The sequence below is a fragment of the Dipodomys spectabilis genome, unplaced genomic scaffold (assembly GCF_019054845.1).
Source record: "Dipodomys spectabilis isolate Male_0828 unplaced genomic scaffold, ASM1905484v1 ptg000054l, whole genome shotgun sequence".
NCBI lineage: Eukaryota > Metazoa > Chordata > Mammalia > Rodentia > Heteromyidae > Dipodomys > Dipodomys spectabilis.
This window is the reverse complement of record NW_024870731.1, coordinates 4,398,983-4,418,694: the sequence shown is the minus strand read 5'-3', so window position 1 is coordinate 4,418,694 and position 19,712 is coordinate 4,398,983. Positions and strand designations below refer to the sequence as shown.

General features: G+C 39.5%; 1 protein-coding gene across 1 annotated transcript in view; it reads left to right on the top strand.

Moving 5' to 3' along the window:
• Positions 1 to 19,712, top strand: part of Cacna2d3 (calcium voltage-gated channel auxiliary subunit alpha2delta 3) — a 927,251-nt gene that overhangs the window by 430,962 nt on the left and 476,577 nt on the right. The window contains exons 7-9 of the mRNA XM_042679948.1: positions 2,339 to 2,399; positions 2,595 to 2,745; positions 18,201 to 18,275. Coding sequence (XP_042535882.1) covers positions 2,339 to 2,399; positions 2,595 to 2,745; positions 18,201 to 18,275 — 287 coding nt within the window. The remainder of the gene's footprint in view (positions 1 to 2,338; positions 2,400 to 2,594; positions 2,746 to 18,200; positions 18,276 to 19,712) is intronic.

The following is a 19,712-nucleotide window of genomic DNA, read 5'->3' as shown; positions in this document are numbered from 1 at the left end:
GAAAGAAATGTCTGTGTCAGGAATGGCATGGTGACAGGAGGAACAGGTCTTAGCAGTAACCTCAGGAAACTCTGAAGATTTTGACCCAAATGTTGAGTTTAGACAAAATGACACCCAAAGGCATATCTGGCCCTGACTTTGAGTTATAGCATGATGTTTATTGCTACATTCAGTGCTGTGTGTCTGGAACTGCCTCCAGGTACTGCCTTTATCCACACTTAATGCAAACCTCATGTGGCTTTGCTTCACGGTTTTTGCTGTGGCCCATGTGCTTCTCCTCTGGCGCAGACCTTTCCTATACACAGGTATGCCAGCATTTCTGCTTTTCCTTGAAAACTTCTCATGTTCTACTCAGCCTCGGGTCCTTTGCACACATTAGTTTCTCTGCCTTGGATATTCCTTTCGATCCAGAACTGTGAGAGAAAACACTTCTGTTAAGTGACCAAGCTTGGCGCACCTTGTTAACAGCAGTTCTAACAAAGTAATGCACCATCATTCCTCTCTCAGAGATTCTTTTCTCCCATGAGGGAGCATGCTCACCTTTCATACACTGATTTTAACATCAGGTGTTTCTGTCCTATGGTTTCTCTAATACTTGTGATTTCTTATCTACTATCTATTTTCTGCTGGATGTGTATGGCTTCTTCCACAGCCGGTCTTCTCAGTCGCTGCTGTGTATATGCTGACTAGCACAGTGCTTGCCAGTTTGGTGAAAATTGGTGGCAAGCAGACTTGGACTCAGAGCCACACCATTTGATTCACATTTGTGCTCGAATTATTTCCCTTATTAATTTTCCCAGCAGATTAAATTAGTCCAACTTTTACAAAAGCACCAGTTTTCAGCAGTACCTGGGGAAAAATTCTTCTAAGCTCAGATGCAAATAAAGTTAGCTAGTGCCCTTAATTTTCTACTTCCTAGGCCCTATATGGGCCTCAGTGTTGAGGCAGAGAACACACAGAAGCTAGGCTGGGAGTCAAGGAATGATGACAGGGACAGAGTTCAGTGGTAGATAGTGGGTAGTACATATAGGCATGAATATGCCCTACGAACACCCACACAATCAACTCAGGGAACAGCCACTAGCCCTTACCATACATCAATACATTTAACTAAGGGAAATCACTTCTTCATGGAATTTGAAATCAGAACATTCCCTGACTGACCCCATCCTAACTGTGCTTGTCTTCATATGAAGACTTATGTCCTTCAACTGGTACTACCTTATATTTCTGCCTTCTAACATCTTCAGCAAAACTCTTTAAAGTAGGCTCATGTGCAGGTGGGAAATGAAGAACAAGGATTGAACACAAGGACTGAAGTACTGCTGTAGGATGTAGTACAATGAAAAGGGTCTCTTAAGCTCTTTTATGTTATTATTCAGTGTGGTCTAGAAATGTGACCATTGTTGACTGGAAAGGAGATGCTCAGTGTCACACATTCTGGAATTTCCTCCTGTGAACATAACATTTCTGTTTGTCTTTCCTTACCTCCAAAGTTTATATTTCAAATCCTCTACCTTTGTGCAGCACCGATGGCTGAAAACAATTATTTACTATTTCATTTTAAGAAGCAAATGCCACCTTTTTAAGTGAACTTTTATCCTTTGCAAATAAGTTGTACATGGAGAATGGCACCCATGGATATATCCTGACCAGTTTGTAAACCATAGGACTAAGGATGCTGGGTCTGCTTTTTCACCCAAAGAAACTCTTTAGGCCCCAGGCCTGAAATGCAAGCTCCATTTTGCAGCATAATTAGGGCCATTTTATTTCATTTCAGTGTAGAAAGGGAGGCCAAATTCTGATTTTAAAAACAGGAACAGAGAGGGAACAACCCTATGTATTTTCTGAGTTGGAAACATTTTATCATATCATTCCCCTAGATGTGTTCCTCTCTATGCCTCCCCTGCTTCATGCTATAGGCATTACCTCACCTAGGCCCAGGGATAAGGGGAGGACTCTGCCTAGAGACCTGTGAATGATGCCAGCAACTTCCAACAACTTGCTAGACAATGAGAAATGGCCTCGGCCGTCTGGTTCATTAGCTAATGGCAGGGCCTGGAGTTGCATCCTCTCTTGCAGAACAGCATGGTACTAAAGTTGCATCCACATTACAGCAGCTGTGTGGAGGAACTAGATGAAGGCTGTGTTTACTATAGCACTACATCCTTGAAGGTGTCTTTCCAGAGCTGGTCATGGGCATGTGAGGAGCTCCACGGTTGGTCTTTGCGTGTGATTTTTCACCCTGTCCATTCCGTCAGCAAAGCAGAGCAGCCTGAAATGTTACAAATAAATATTTGAAGTTTCTGGGTTTCATCTAACCCCATTTCTTTTCTAGGGATTAAATGGGAACCAGATGAGAATGGAGTCATTGCCTTTGACTGCAGGAACCGAAAATGGTAGGCAGCAGTTAGATCTCAGTTATTTATTTGTTGTTGTTATTTTTGTTTACTTGTGGTACACCCAATGGAATACAGGCTCTTGCACATTCCAGGCTAGCATTTTACTACTGAGCTACATCTTTAGTTCCTCTTAGTTATTAAAACTTGAAGATGGGCCAGGATTCATTTTTACTTATTTTTTTCCTGACCTAGGTACATCCAGGCAGCGACATCTCCAAAAGACGTGGTCATTTTAGTTGATGTCAGTGGTAGCATGAAAGGACTCCGTCTGACTATTGCAAAGCAAACAGTCTCCTCTATTTTGGATACTCTGGGGGATGATGACTTCTTTAACATAATTGCGGTGAGTACACCATTTTGTGCTTTCTTTGCACTTTGGGTCATTTCCATTGTTACTGTTATGCATATACAGTGTCTAGAGGTCAGAGGATGCGGCCATGTTTATTCACTGAATCTGGAACAGTGAAGGGGCTTGGTCCAGAGACTGGAAATGAAGCTGGGCATATTTCTTCTCCCCACTCAGATGCAGCCCCTTTCTTCTGGAAAAAAACAGCATCAGTTTTGATGGTCCTTGGAGCTAGTAATTTCAGGACTGTGGTAACTAGACCTAGAAAGCTCTTTCTTAAGCTATAGAATCTCTTGTGTGTAATGTGGAAATGACCTTTTTAGCTTGATACAATGACCATAATCAGGATGATTTATCAGCATGACTGAGAGGAGGAGAGCAGCTGACAGCTCCTTCCCACAATAAGATGGCATTTACTAAATGGCTGCTATGCTATGTGTCTTACTCTTCATATTTTTATCATCTTCCCTCCAGCAGGTACAGGCTGGCTTTGGCATATTCTCAAATGGAGATGCCGAGATAAAATGATAATAATTTGTCCAAACTCCCAGGACTAGAAGGGGGAGATCCAGAGACCAAGTAGAAGCCAGGCAATAACACATGATTTGCAAAGGAGCGCTTGTTCAAATTTCCATTCCTAGGTCTTTTTCTTCTCTCTAGTCCTTGGTGAAATTGTCATTATGTCTCTTATGTCCCTTCCACTCTCTTCCCAAAGACTGTGGTCCCAAGAAGCCTGATTCTCTTTCTGGAGTACTAAGCTGGGCGTTCATGGGTGGTGGATCCTTGTGGTTTGTTGTCACCTGGCTGTTCTGCACATGATATAGGAGCAATAGGCAATAGAGGCACAGGTTGGGCTTTGGAGCCAGTATTGCATTTGGAATCATGCTCTGCTGCATACTGAGCCAAGTCTTGGGGCATCACTTTGGTCTGTACAATTGCCCCTTGTGCTCTGAAGCACTCACATTGCCCTCCAGGTTGCTGCAGAGATTCTGAACTGATGTGCAGGTGTCAGGTTGGTGCATAAGATACACAGGCATGACAGTATTGTTGCTGCAATCTGCATGACTTCCTAGACCATGAGCAGAGCATGTCCTATGGAGCCCTACGTTATGACGTTTAAGTGACATTAAGGTGGCAGAGAGATCACTTGAATGTCCTGACTACAGCTTCTGATGAAACTCAGATAAAAGGACACAACAGGCAACAGGATTTACAGCTTCCTGTTTGATATAGCCCTAAAGAAGAGAGGGAAAAGAGAGGGAGCATTATATCCCTAGAGTACACAGACCCCATAGGACAGTGCCTGATAAACAGCAGGCGAGCTGAATCATAGCACCTCCCTTTGGTAGAACACCCACTTAGTGAAGCTAGGCTCCTCTGTAGCTTATCTCACCTTTTTTTTTTTTTTTGGTTGTGGCGCCTGAACTCTGGGCCTGGGCGCTGTCCCTCAGCTCTTCAGCTCAAGGCTAGCGCTCTACCACTTGAGCCACAGCACCACGTCTGGTGGTTTATTGGAGAAAAGAGTCTCATGGATTTTCCTGCCCTGGCTGGCTTTGAACTGTGATCCTCAGATCTCAGCCTTCTGAGTAGCTAGGGTTACAGACGTGAGCCACCGGTGCCCAGCAAACATTAAGTTTTCTAACCAGAAGTTTCTCAACTTACCAGCCACCGTCTGACTGTGCAAATGTGTTCTGATCCTAAGGCATTCATAGATAAGAAGCTGCTAATCTAAGACTATCTTCCTTATTAATCTTTAATTACTCATTACAGAAGTATTAGAAATTCACGTAAAAAGAAGAGCTGACTAATTACATCGTGCATCCTTTATCAGTCAGAATTCATTGTTGAGTTAACAAAACCAATCGATTGAAATAATCTACGTAAGTCCATTAAGATATATAAACATTGTCAGCTCAATAATGAAGAGAGGGTGATTAAGATAATTAAAAGTAGACATGTTAGTTATTATGGAGCAGTTCAGTAAAAATAAGTATTTTTCTCTTTCCCAAATTGTCTCCTTATAGAAAGAAACCCATTGGAGGTCTCATTAGCCCCTTACCCTGCATCTGTTAGTTTTCAACATAAGTGATCAGCTTCAAATTATTTACAGAATTATTGTGACAATTTCCAAGAAACTCTGAACTTTTTATTTGAAGCTTTTATTTGTAGAATCATGAACTTTGTTCTCCTAATGTGGAAGGGAATAGACCAGATTTATTAGTGAATTTATATTAGAAGGCCAGGGTTATAAAGGAACCATTAATTAACAGTAACTTTTCATGATGATTTTACTTTTATAATGTAGGCAACATATGTTAAAATTTTAAACAAGTCAGAGATGTTTTCATTACCTCTCATTTTGGCAGATATTCTTCCTCCTTTTTCTGTAACCATAAGGCCCCACAAATTTTATGCGAATTCCAGTCACTGTATACAAAATATTCAGGAACTTAGTTCTATTTTTTATTGCAGTTAAATGTATTTGAATAGCAGAGCATCTCACCACACATAGGTGACATCAAATGTTTAGTCAGTCCCTCATTGCATGGTCATTATGTAGATGCAAATCTGCTTTCTACTTGAGAACACATCAACAAATGGACTTATCCCTGAGCAAAATGCACCAAAGGACATGCATATGTTTTTGCAAGGTTGAGTGTACTTTTTTAATGAGTAAACTCTAGAAAGTGAAGTTACTGCACCAAAGGATAGATGCATGTAAATCCTCCTAGAATGTCCACCAAGCAAGGCCCTAAATAATTGTAGCTTTATGCTTCAGTTTTCATTTACACTCCCTTGAACTATGTCTTCTGACTCTTGGTGTGTCTCATGAGTTTTGCCTTGTTGAACTATCGTTTTCCTCTATCACTTCCTGTTATTTCCATCATGCATATTGGCTCTAGTATTACAGTGTGTGTTTTCTGTCTATTTGAAGTGCTCACTCATAGATCCAGCTGACCATCTAAGAGCAGGTTATTACAAGTGCTAGGGGATGGGATGTTAACATCTCTACCCATAATGCCTTGAAAATTGGTTTAAGTGTGTTGTTCCTGTGCATCTCTTTAGGGGAGAGAATGCCACCACTCCCTTCCTCATTGCACTGCCAGCTTCCTCTTGCTTGCTGGGTAGATAGCTCAGGAGATATTCCAAACTTTTAGAAAGACATAAAAAATATAATCTTTATTTTCAATATTGGGAGCCACTATGCACTGTAAGTTTTTGTTTGTATAGATCTAATTTGTCATTTTCATTATCATAATGGAGAATAGGAGGGGGCTTTAAATAGTTGGAAAAGACTTCGCGTGGCTACTTTTGTCAGTTTTACATGTTTTATTAAGTTCATTGTGACGTGCATCATATATTATACCAAAAGTCTTCTGATCCCGATCTTTCCAGAGAATAAATATAAAAGGATAATATTAAAAATTGGTTTAGTTTTGATGGGCAGGGTATTGCTACATCTATCAAAAATTAATGAGCTAACTGATTGAATTATGGAAGAATAGGTGAAATATGAGAGTGGTTTTATGCAGTCAGAGTTAAAATTTAAGGTCAAACCACTGGTGCATGAAGAGAGATGTCTCTAACAAGAGAAAAGGCATATTTTTCTGATTTTCTTTGAAGTCTAACTCCAAGTCATGCATTAAATGAACAATATTATCATAAAAATGAGGGTGCTAATTTTGTTCAATGCTGAGACTTGGAAAATGATTTTACAGAAGCGTAAGCCATGCATTACATGGACACAATAGTAACGGGGTTGGTATTGTGAAGTCAATTTAAAATGCCTCCCACAGCCCATGTTTGTGCAGAGTGGAATAGAGAAGAGCATCTTTTGCTGGCTCATCTCAGAGCTTCCTGGTGCCCTGGTTTTAATTTGCAGCATTTTCTTTAGAACTGTTTCTCTAGTGCTTTGCCTGCCATGGATTTGCTTTTGAAAGTAATGGATTCCGCATTAAAAGTATGAGGATGGTATTTTCTTTCACTGTTCATTTGTTCTGTACTACTAATTATGTCCAGTCTGGTTTCAAATTACATAAGAAGCTTTTGTAATGCAAAAGATCCCTGGGATTCCTTGTTTTGGTGAAAATATTGTGGCTTCATCTGCTTCCTTACCTAATCCCTACACATTTTCATTCTAAAGGTTATTTAATCAAAAGTACACCAATAAAACCATAAAATATTTAATGGGTCCCAGCAATTTTACATCAGTTTCTTACATTACATGAGCCTGCCAGCATTTTAATAATATGGTCTTTTGTGTGGAACTTTGGATTCTCTAAAATATACCCACTTACTTCCTCTACTTTTTGTTTATTTATCTGTTTTTGAAAGGGATGGAGATTTTCATCTTATTTTTTGAGTCTGTGCCAAACTTTTCTTTTCTGGCTTTGTTCCTAGTTTTTCCCATTAGTGTCTTCTCTACAGTTTTAATTCTTTTTGTTTCTTTGTTCTGCTTGCTTCATTCAACAAATATTATTGAGTGCTCAGTGTTAAGTGCTGGGGCTGCCCTGAGGGAAGGATACTAAGAGTCAGGGATCACAATGCAATGTGGCCACTGTGGGCTTGGTGGGAGGTGGAGGGAAGACATAGGGACAGGGCATGCTAGCACCCGGAGACCCAGTGATGGTTTCTTGGAAGAAGTGATGTGAAATGGACAGTTGCAGATAAATGAGCATTAGTCATATGTAGGAGGATGTTGTCAGGGAAGGAAGGAAGAGAAGGTTAACAGTTTATGAGGTAAGTGCTATCTACAGGTCGTGTGAACCCTACCCTGCCCCTCAGGAAGAAGTTCATTATTTCTGGAGCCCATAGGATGAGGGTAAGCAGGGAGAGGGAGTGCTTAGTTAATATTCAGTGAGCAAATAAAGGAATGAAGAATCCCGTGGCAGATGCTTCCTGGCAGGAAATTTGGCAGCAGCTGGCTCCACTGTCCTGGTTCTCTGCCTGCCCAAGATCTTGGACCCTGAGAGAGCTCCCATGTGCGCTGGAGTGGACAGGGTGCTCCAGGGACAATGGCCCCTCATTTTGGACATTTAAGCATTCTTATGTCTAGCACCATAGCACCTTGTGTCTAACAAAAGTGACCTCTGTGTCCTCCAGAGGGGTCTATGACATGGCCATCTGTTGCCAAGAGTAGTCACTTGCCATCACCCACACCATCACCTTCCTCTCTGCAGTGTGTCATCTACAGATCTTGTTCTGTTCATATGTATCACAATCACACATCCACCTCCTTCCTTTCCTGTGTACTATATGCATACATTTGCAGTGGCCTTACACGTACCACTCTGTGCTGATGTTGATAAGCTCATTTCTTTCTCATAGTGAATCTATTGACAGAGACAATAAGAACCCAAGTTTCCCCAGCACAGAAACTGAAACTCAGGAGAGCTGAGATGCCTTGGCCATGACATCCAGCTAGTCTATGATAGAGCCAGTGCTGGAACCCAGTCCTGTCTGTGTCTGCTCTAGATTTACCGTGTCACCCTTGTGTGGATCAGAAGAAACCCACGAGGAGGGAAGAGGGGAGCAGAAAGCTAGTAGTAATTAAGTCTTGGAATTATGTGACAAGTCCTGATGTGATATCACCTTGATGTAGTAAATTCCTTTTCTGTCATCTCAGCATGGCACTAGCCAGCTGGTTTTTACCTCTCCAAGGCTACTTGCTCCACTCCTGTCTTTCCAAGAGACACTATCCATGACCAAGAATTTCCCCACCTTGACAGGAGGGGAGAAGGTTGAATGGTTTTGTAGAGCTAAGATAGGTCCCACCTCTACACCAGGGTGGTGGGAAAAGATAAACTCAAATTGCAGAGGACACTGCCTCTAGCAGTGATTCTCTTCCTCCTTAGACTGCTGAATCAGCTTGGCTAAGGGCAAAGAAAAACTATTTGTAAGGCTGTCTTGTTCTAAGGCTTGAGGGGACCACATCTTCGATTGGAAACTGACATTATTTTCACAGAAATCTAGATAATATCCACGAAAATTCAGCAGCTGAAAAATAATTAAACAGAAAGCTACGACAAGGTGGTCTAGAAGGAGGTCTATGTGCAGGACACCCTTGGTATTCTCTCAAGTGCAATGGGCAGGCACAGCTGGCAGACCTCCTTTGTATAGATTCTGGGTGCACACTCCCTCCCTTCCACATATGGCCAGTCCTCGCTTCCCTCAGTGATACAGACCAGATTGTTCAGCATAGCTCTACCCTGACGCAGTCAAGGGAAATTAGTGAGCTGAAAACTTGGATGATGCCACTAACAATCTGGCTGGGGTTCAGAAGAGCAGATTCCTGTACTGGGTCCATACATACACAATGACCGTAAGCCTGGTTCTAATTATTACTACATGTGCATGTCCCTGATGAGGGCACAAGCTTCTTGGTCTTCCTCTTCTGCAACCCCTTAAAACTATAGGCTTCTGCAGCAGCAAAGCACTTTCAGATCCATTTCCTTACTGGATCGCTCTGGGACCTCCTGGAGTAGACTGTAGATGAATTCACATAGGAATCTGGAATCCTCTCAGTTTAATGACTTCTCCAAGGCAACACTATGAGTCCCCGCATAAGTCCTGATTCCATTCTCCACTTATACAACAGGAGTCAATTCCAAGAATATATATTGGGCAGAATTTTTGTGAAATAAAAAAAAAAAACTTGACATGGAAAATGGAGGAATAAGGATGAAAAACCAAAATAGGAACTAAGGAGGAAATTTAGGGCTGCAAGATACTGGTCAGCTGAATGAAGGTAGCTTTCACATAGAGTCATCCAACTATCTCCTAGGAGTCTGGAAGAGGCAACTATAGTCTGAGATTCTGCCTTCTATGCCTTCTATGATGACATCATAGTGTACAATAATGGCCACTGAAACTCCACATTAGCATCCCAAGGAAGAAATAAGGATCATATGCAATAAAGAGTTCTCTTTCAATGGCAAAAAATGTTTGAAACTGCCAGAAAACCTCTTCTTGTGTCTTACTGGCTCAAGATGGGTTACCTGACCACTGACTACCTCTCTCTGCAAGATAAGCTGTGAAAACAATTATCCAGCAAAGGGGAACTGGCTGAGACTGATTACGATTGTGCAACAGGCTGTGGGAAATGGCCTATGATCAACCCAAATGACCCATCGGCCAAGAAGGTGCAGGAAAGGGAAATAACAGTTTCCTTAGTAACTCCCAGCGTCTTTTCAATGTGGATAGGATTTTGGTAAAATACTGTTTCATATTGAATAGTATATATGCATCTTGGATCCTGAGGTGACATTCTATTTGTGGAACAAGTTTGCACTCCCATTTTCTTCTTTTTAAAAAAATATAATTTTATTGTTAGTATTGAGGGGTTATACAGAGGGGTTACTGTTTCATAAGTCAAGTAATGAGCACATTTCTTTTTGGACAATATCACTCCTTCCTTCATTTTTCCCTAGTTACCTACTCCTGTCCCTGACTAAGAGTTGCATAGTTCAGTTTCCATACAGTATCTACTTTGTACCATGCCTGAATTTGCTCCTTCTTTCATTTCTGCACACCCTTGACCCCCTACAAGACAGAAAAGAAGAACAAACGAAGGAAACAAACCTAAAAAGCAAAAATAGCACTACCCCTACCAACAGAAATAACCCATGCTTCCATTTCCTGGAATTTATTTCAATAGGTAGTATTTTAACTGTTCAGAGGCATTATGCCTTTGGGTTCCTCCCCCAAGAGTATCTTCTTTTAGTCATAATGTTTGCATTTGAATGCCTAGAGTCCTGTTTATCATGCCCCAGTGTATTTTAGCTCTAGTTTCCATGTAAGAGAAAATGTGGCTGACCTCACTTAACATAATTGGTTCTAGGTTAATCTATTTCACTAAAAAAGACATACTGCTAGTTTTTTTCTAATGAATGATTAAAATTCTATTCTGTGTAAGTACCACATTTTCTTGATCCAGTCATCTATTATAGGGCATCTGAGTTGTTTCTTTAATTTAGCAGTTGTGAACAGTGCAGCAATGAAATTGGATATGTCTTTACTGTATCCTGACTTGTAGATACTAATCTGGATAGAGGCTCAAGAGTGGTATGGCTGGATCATATGTTTAGATTTTTGAAGAGCCTCTAAACCTCCTTCCAGAGTAGTGGTACTAGTTTTCATTCCCACCAATAGTGCAATAGGGTTCCATTTACCACACATTCCCAATATTTATTGTTGTTCAAATTCTCCATGTTGACAAATCTAACTGGAAATGCAATCTCAAATTTGTTTTGATACGCATTACCTTTATGGTCAAGGATGTTGAACATTTCCTCATGTATGTTTTTAATCAGTTTTGCTTCTTATTCTGAGAAGTATCTCTTTAGCTTCTTTGCCCACTTAGTGCTTGGTTTATTTGTTTGGGGAGGGATTCATTTCTTGAGCTTTTTGTATATTTTAGATATTAATCCTTTGTTGAATATATTGCTGGTTAAGATTTTCTCCTAGTCTATTGGCTGGCTTTCTATTTCAGTAACTATGTCGTTTGTTGTGTAGAAACTTTTTTACTTTCAGTATCTTTTTTATTGTGAAAATACCATACCGAGGAGTTACAATTACATAGGCAAGATAATGAGTACATTTCTTATCAAGCATTGTTGGCTCCTCTTTGTTTCCACTTCCCATCCCTTCCCATACTCCCCCCACCCCCCCACCCGCCCCCCCCACCAAAGTTGTAAAGTTCATTTTTCGACATAATGACTTGTACATCTCATTGTTGCAATGGGTCCACCTGTATCCTTATTTAAATGATTTGTTTTTTCCCTTTCCCTCCACAAATTATATCAACATCAAATACAGTGAAAGCAGGGGTTATACCGTGGGGGAGGGACATACAAAGCAACATTTTTAATAAGTTTTTTATTGTGAAAATACCATACAGAGGGATTACAATTAAATGAGCAAGGTAATGAATACATTTCTTATCAAGCATTGTTGCCTCCTCCTTTGTTTCCCCTTACCATCCCTGCCCTCCCATCTCCTCCCACTCCCCCACCAAAGTTGTAAAGTTCGTTTTTTGACATAATGTCTTGTATATCTCATTGTTGCTTTGGTTCCACCTGTATCCCTATTTAAACAAATTGTTTTTTCTCTTCCTCTCCACAAAGTATACCAACATCAAATACAGTGAAAATAGGGGCTATACCATGGGGGAGGGACATACAAACCAACAAAAAAAATCACCTTTTAAATATGTTAGAAGCAATAGCAAAAAAGAAAAATAATTTGAGTCCTTATCTCGGGGTTCATTTCGCCTAACATCAACTTATCTGACCTTTTTTTGCTTGTCTCAAACATATACTACTTATTGCAAATAAGGGAAATCATGGGACTATGTTTCTTTGGGCCTGGCTTACTTCACTTAATATAATTTTTTTCAAGTCTTTCCATTTCCTAACAAATGGGGCAAGCCATTCTTTCTGATGGAGGCATAGAATTCCATTGTGTATATATACCACATTTTCTTGATCCATTCATCTACTGAGGGGCATCTGTGTTGGTTCCATATCTTAGCTATGGTAAATAATGCTGCAATAAACAATACCAATTGTTTCTGATCATTTGGGTAAATGCCCAAAAGTGGGACTGTTGGGTAATAGGGGAGCTCTATGTGGAATCTTTTGAGGAGCCTCCATACTACTTTCCAAAGTGGTTGAACAAGTTTACACTCCCACCAACAATGCAGTAGGATTGCTGTCTGTCCACATCCCCTCCAGCATCTGTTGTTATTAGAGTTCTTGATTATAGCCATTCTAACTTGGGTGAGGAGGTATCTCAGTGTTGTTTTGATTTGCATTTCTTTTATGGCTAGGGAGGTTGAACATTTCTTCAAGTGTCTATTGGCCATCCTTCTTTCCTCTTCAGAGAAGTTTCTCTTTAAGTCTTTAGCCCACTTACTTATTGGGCAGTTGTTTCTTTGAGGATTTGTTGTTGGGGGATTTAATTTTTTGAGTTCCAGGTATATTTTAGATATGAGATCCTTGTCTATTTTATGGCTAGCCCAATCCTGGGCTATCTATTGATCTTGCTAGCTATGTCCTTTGCCATGCAAAAGCTCTGCAATTTCATGCAATCCCATTTGTCCAACCTTTCTTTGATTTGTTGTGTTTCTGGGTCTCTTTTAAGAAAATTTTGGCCTGTGCCAAGGAACCCTAGGGTTTCTCCTATTCTATCCTATAATGTTTTCATGGTGTCTTCTTTGACTCTGAGGTCTTTGATCCATTTGGAGTTGACTCTGGTGCAGGGTGATATATAAGGATCTAGCTTTAGTTTTCTACAAGTGATTAACCATAGAGGTCCTTCACTTCTTTAGTTAAGTTACTTCCTAGGTATTTTATTTTTTGTGGGGCTATTACGAATGGGGTTGCTTTCCTAATTTCAGCCACACTTTTCTCATTGTTGGCATACAGAAAAGCCATTGATTTTTGAGGGTTAATTTTATACCCTGCTACTTTGCCAAAGTTTTGAATCAGCTTGAGTAATTTGGGAGTGGAGTCTGTAGGATTCTTTAAATACAAGATCATGTCATCTGCAAAGATGGAGAGTTTTACTTCTTCTTTCCCTATTTGGATCCCTTTTATGTTTGCATCTTGTCTTATTGCTGTAACTAGGCATTTTAATACTAGATTGAAGAGAGGTGGAGAGAGTGGACATCCTTGTCTCATTCCTGAGTTAAGAGGAAATGGCTTTAGTTTTTCACCATTAAGTACAATGCTGGCTGTAGGTTTGTCATATACAGCCTTTATTGTATTGAGGAATGTTCCATGGATTCCTAGTTTTTCCAGAGCCTTTATCACAAAGGGGTGTTGGATCTTATTTTTCTGCATCTATTGAGATAACCATGTGGTTCTTATCCTTGCTCCTGTTGATGTGATGAATTATATTAATTGGCTTGCATATATTGAACCAGCTTTGCATCCCTGAAATGAATCCTGGTTGATCATGGTGTATGATTTTTTGGATGAATTGTTGAAGTCGACTGGCCAAGATTTTTTTTCAGGCATTTTTATTGTGAAAATACCATACAGAGGGGTTACAATTACATGGGCAAGACAATGAATACATTTTTATCAAGCATTGTTGCCTCCTCCTTTGTTTCCCCTTCCCATCTCTTCCTATCTCCCAGGCTCCTCCCCCCTGCCAAAGTTGTAAAGTTTGTTTTTGGATGTAACTATTTGTACATCTCATTGTTGCTATGGGTCCACCTGTATCCCTATTTTGTTGAGAAGTTTTGCATCGATGTTCATCAAAGAAATGGGTCTATAGTTCTCTTTCTTTGATGAGTCTCTGCCTGGTTTGGGGATGAGTGTTATGATAGCTTCATAGAATGAGTTCAATAGTGAACTTCTCTTTCAGTTTCATTGAAGAGTTGGAGGAGTATGGGTGTGAGCTCTGCTTGGAAGGCCTTGTAGAATTCCACTGCAAATCCATCTGGTCCTGGACTTTTCTTAGTTGAGAGGTCTCTTATTGCTGTTTCTATTTCAGTGCTTGATATGGGCTTGTTAAGTTGGTTGAACTCATCTTCGTTTAGTTTTGCCATGTAGATATTTGCTAGGAAAGTTCTATTTCTTCCAGGTTCTCAAACTTATTAGCATAAAGGTTTGAGAAGTATTCCCTTATAATGTTCTGAATCTTGGTTGTTTCTGTGGTGATGTTTCCATTCTCATCGCTGTTTGTTTGTTTGGGTGTGTTCCCTTCTTTTACTGATAAGATTTGCTAAGGGTCTGTCAATTTTGTTAATTTTTTTGAAGAACCAACTCTTTGTTTTGTTGATTCTTCCTATGGTTTTTTTGGATTCTAATTCGTTTAATTATGATTTAATTTTAATTATATCTTTCCATCTACAGGATTGGGGTTTATCTTGCTCCTCTTTTTCAAGGAGGTTCAGATGTCTCATTAAATTGTTGGTTTCAGATCTCTCCAATTTGTTGATGTAGGAACTCAGAGCTATAAACTTGCCTCTGAGTACTGACTTTGCTGTGTCCCAGAGGAGATGGTAATTTGTGTGCTCATTTTTGTTGAATATCATGGACATTTGAATTTCCTTTCTAATCTCTTCCATGACCCACTGGTGATTCAACAGTGTGTTGTTCAGCCTCCATGTGTTACTGTGCAGAAACTTTTTATTTTGATGTAATCCTATTTTTTAAGTCTCTCTCCTATCTGCTGGAACTCTTTTCAATGAGTTTCTGCCTGTGCTTCTAAATTCTAATGTTTCTCTTATTCCTTCTTTCACTAATTTCAAAGTTTCAGTTCTGACATTGAGGTCTTTGATCTACTTTGAGTTGATGTTAATACATGATGATAAGCAGGCATCCACTTTTAGTGTTCTACATATGGATGCCCACTTTTCCCAAACCAATTATTGAAGATGCTGTTTTTACTGTATATTTTTGGCTCCCTTGCCAAATATCAGATAACTATAAGTATATGGTTTTATTTCTGGGTCTTCTAGTCTGTTCCATTTATCTTTGGTCTGTTTTTATACCAGTACCAAGTTGTTGTTATTATTATACTCTGTAGTAGAGCTTGAATTCTGGGATTGTGATACCACCAGCATTGTTTTAGTTTATTTGGGGCAGGGAGTGGAGTGGGGTTGGCCTAAATTTTCTTTTGCTAGTTGAAGTCTTTTATTGTTACATATGAATTTTGAGATTGTTTTGTCTATCTTAGCAAAGAATGTTACTAGAATTTTGATGGGGATTGTGCAAAATTTGTAGATCAACTTTGGTATTATGGCTATTTTCACAATACCAACTTTATCTATTCATATACATGGGAGTTTTTTTCCATTTCCTGATGTTGTCTTCAATTTCTTTCTTCAGAGTTTTAATTTTCACTACAGAAGTCTTTTGCTTTCTTGGTTAAGTTTATTCTTAATTTTTTCACAATAAAAAAATAAAAATTAAAAAAATTATTCTTAATTTTTTGAAGTTATTGCAAAAGGAATTGTTTTCTTGATTTCACTCCCTGCTTGTACATTACTGGTATACAGAGGGGCTACTGATTTTTGTGGGTTTTTTTAAAAATTTTTTTGGGTCCAGTCATGGGGCCTGAACTCTGGGCCTGGGCGCTATCCCTCAGCTCTTTAGCTCAAGGCTAGCGCTCTACTGCTTGAGCCACAGTGCCATTTCCGGATTTTTTCTTTTTTCTTATGTGGTGCTGAGGAATCGAACTCAGGGCCTCATACATGCAAGGCAAGCGTTCTACCACTGAGCCACTATCCTGCTACTGTGCCACAGTTGTTGAGCAGCTCTAGGAGCTTAGGGATGGAGTCACTCTCATCCTTTAGATATAAAATCATGCCATCTGCAAATAAGGACAGTTTAACTTCTTCCCTTATCTGTATTTATTTTGTGTTTTTCTCTTACCTAATTGCTCTGGCTATGAGTTCCAGAATTATATTGAAAAGGAGTGGAGAGAGAGGATATTCTTGCCTTGTTCTTGATTTTAGAGGAAATAGCTTCAGTTTTTCACTGTGTAGTATGATGGTGGCTGTTGGTCTGTCATATATGACCCTTATTATTTCGACATACTCCCATTTCTTGTTGGTTAACTTTGGAATAGCATATGTAATACTTTTCCTTTTTGATTCATCAGAAGATATTTAATCTCTAAGAATTCAATAAAAAAATTTCATATGGTTCTGTATGACTAGAAAGATTAAAGAAGAGGGAAAAGCCAAATGAAGAAATAGGAAAGCTCAGTTGTTGGAGAGGAGATATTAGAGATTTTGGTGAGTAGATGTCATCTCAGATTGCCTGTATATGAGCCTGGATTTCACCTCTTACTTACTCCTTGAACAACTTGATCATCGCTGTTTCAGTATAAAGGATAAGTGATTAGAAGGACCTATCATATGCGGCTGAACTCGCACGCAAATAAAGTTTAGATTGTACCTAGATATAGTAAATATTCAGCAAAAACTGATTAGTAACAGTGATGCCATCTGTATCCTACTCACTTTGGAAGCACTGTATGCATGATTTCATATGCACCTCCATCACTATTATAGCATCTTCAGGTTTGTTTTGTGGGGTGATTGTCCCAAACTCAGTTTTTATTTTTGTTACTCCCCTGTTCTTAACCCTTCTTCAGTCCTTGCTGACAATAATCTTAGAGAAAAACTCCTTATCCAGTTTTCATCCAAAAGTGAATGTAAGAGATAACTTCTGGTTTCTTTACACCAGCATTCTAGGCTCTTTTGGCCAATTGTGATGGTTTCATTGGAAAATGATCTAGGATCATTCACTGTGGAATCCACAGGGAACCAGTTGTAGATGATAAAAACAGGGTTTTCCCTTGTGACTGGTAATCTAGGCAATAGTAAAGTAGAATTTAAATTTTAGTTTACAGGAGAGCATCCTAACCCAGTGGCTGCCTTGCACCAAAAGCTTCTTTGTAGTGGAGGTAGGAATGGGGTGACCTTGAGCATTGGTCAGGAGGCAGAGTGGAGAGCTCAGAACCAGGGCTCTAGGCAGATGGCCAATTGGGGAAGGTCTGAAGAAAAGATGGGACATGTCAGAAATTGGAGGGAAATTAGGTTTGGACAGAACACATTTTGGGGAAAACAAATGAGTAGAGGTACTGGAGTAGTCACCAGTGCTGGGGGCTGAACTCCTAGCAAGCCCTGAGATGGCTCAACATAGGACTAAGAAGCTGTGAATGGTGTATGCAAGAAGTGAGAAGAACAACCTTGTGTTTTGGAAAGACAGACGTACAGTATAGAGAATCAAGCTTGATGAGAGAAATAAAAAAAAGAGAGCAATGAAGATATGAACTCTCAAACATTTCTTCCTGGTTGTGAGCTTTGAAAAAAGATAGATTCATATTCTGGGTAGTCAGGAATCAAAAGTGATGATAAGACAGGCATTGGGCAAGGCAAGGTAGGTGGCATCCATTCCCTGTTCATGAACGGTGCATAACCACACCCCCATATCATTTCAGACTGATGGGAAAATACCAAGACCTCTCCATTTCTCAATTTTGTCCCCTCTTATGTGTGGCCCATACAATATGTCCCAAAAAGATTTGGAACTGTATTTAGTCACAACTGGAATACACATCAGATGCTACCTACTCCATGGGCTGTCAGCTATGCTCAGGAAAATGGCAAGGCTGTTTTCTGAATAGCTACCAATGAAAGGTGGTCAGCTAGTAGTGTGCATCTTGAGACCTGCCATCCTCTAGTGCATGTGCACTAGAAGTTTCCTCCTCAAATAAGATACTTTGGTACTTAATTACAATTGTCTGTACAAATCAAATTTGGTACTTAATTACAATTGTCTGAGGGGGAATCCATGGGTAAATGTCATGTGACTAAATTAAACCTGTAATTATACTGATATTTTATGTATTTGTGTACCTTCAATTGCTATCAAGTACCTTTTGTGTCTTTGCTTAAATGTTTTCTCATTTATGTTTTTCCATTGCAGTATAATGAAGAACTTCACTATGTGGAGCCTTGCCTGAATGGGACATTGGTGCAAGCTGACCGGACAAACAAGGAGGTATGAGCTGGGTGACACTATCATGGACATGGCAACCCTATCTCCCTCAAGACTGTATTATAATAGATATACTTCAATTCATTAAATCTCATCAAATGTGCTATACATTCCTTGTGTCCTTTGTAGCTCTAGGGTATGGAAGCACAGATAAAATCATGATACCACAGTAATTACTTTTTTTAAAAAAAATTCTTGATAGTTCTGAATTAACTGCATTGATTTATTCCTTCTTTCCTTGAGCATTCCTATGTGTACCATTGAAGAAATATAATTCTAGCTGAGACTTCAAAGAATATCAGATTTCTCAGTTTCTTTTATTGCACTTGTTATAACTGATTAAATTATCCCTGGGCTATCTTTTGGAATAAGTTGTCTCTATCAGAAGGTAAGATACAGAAAGAGAGGGTTGGTCTGCTTATTTTGTCATCAATATTCCAAGAACTGCCTGTATATTAAATAATGTGAAATAAAAGAAAGATCTGCTAAAGGAGAGTCATAAGAACTGGGACTGCAGTTTCTCCAAGCTTTCTAAGGAAATTCTTTTTTGTTGTTGTTATTTTAGTTTTTTTAAGGGACATCCTTATTTTATTATAGTGTCAACATGTCAGAAGTACCATGCAACGATGAAAATTGATTTGTAAGAAAATTCTTAAAGTAGACTTCTATGAAGATATGTCCTGCTTCTCTTTGGGCAACACTAAATATAAAAAATTAGCTACTATGACTCTACTATTCCACATTTGTAGCCAATGAATAGTTTAGACAGATGGTATACCTATGGCTGTAACCCTTGCCCACCTCATGGGATGACATTACCATGTTGTTTGACCAGACCTGTCACATAGAACTTTTCTTTCTCTGGAGAACAGACTCACCATGAGACCCTGTATGTGCTAAGGGAAATAACTTAATTGCACTTCTTTGGGGCATTGGGTATGTGCTCCTGGGAATCCCTGGCCAAATGAGGATTAGTATTGGACTACGGTAGTGGCAGGTTGAAGAAGCTCTTGATTTGTGTTACTCTGACAGAGGGAAAAAAGAATATTGGGAGAAATTCATTCCAGCTGCATCCTGTGTAAGAGTGAATATCTGAGCTTCAATTGAAGGATGAGTTAAACACTATGACAAGTTTCATTTTTAGGAGGAAGAAACAAGAAATAGTAACTCAAAGAACAAATGTATTTTAGAAGTGTTCATTTGTGGTTATTTTCCAAGATAAGTGTTAGGTTTTTAAAAAAAGGTAGCCGAGTAAGAACAGCAGCACACACGTGGTATTCAGGTAAGGGGTAGGTTTATTCATCGTTCCGGCTGGCACCAGGCCATCTTTGTCCTCCACGCAGTGGGGAAAGGCCTGGGAAAGAGAGCTGGGAGAGCTGGGAAAGAGAGAGAAAAGAGCTAGAAAAGGGAGAAAAGAGCTAGAAAAGAGAGCGTCTGGGA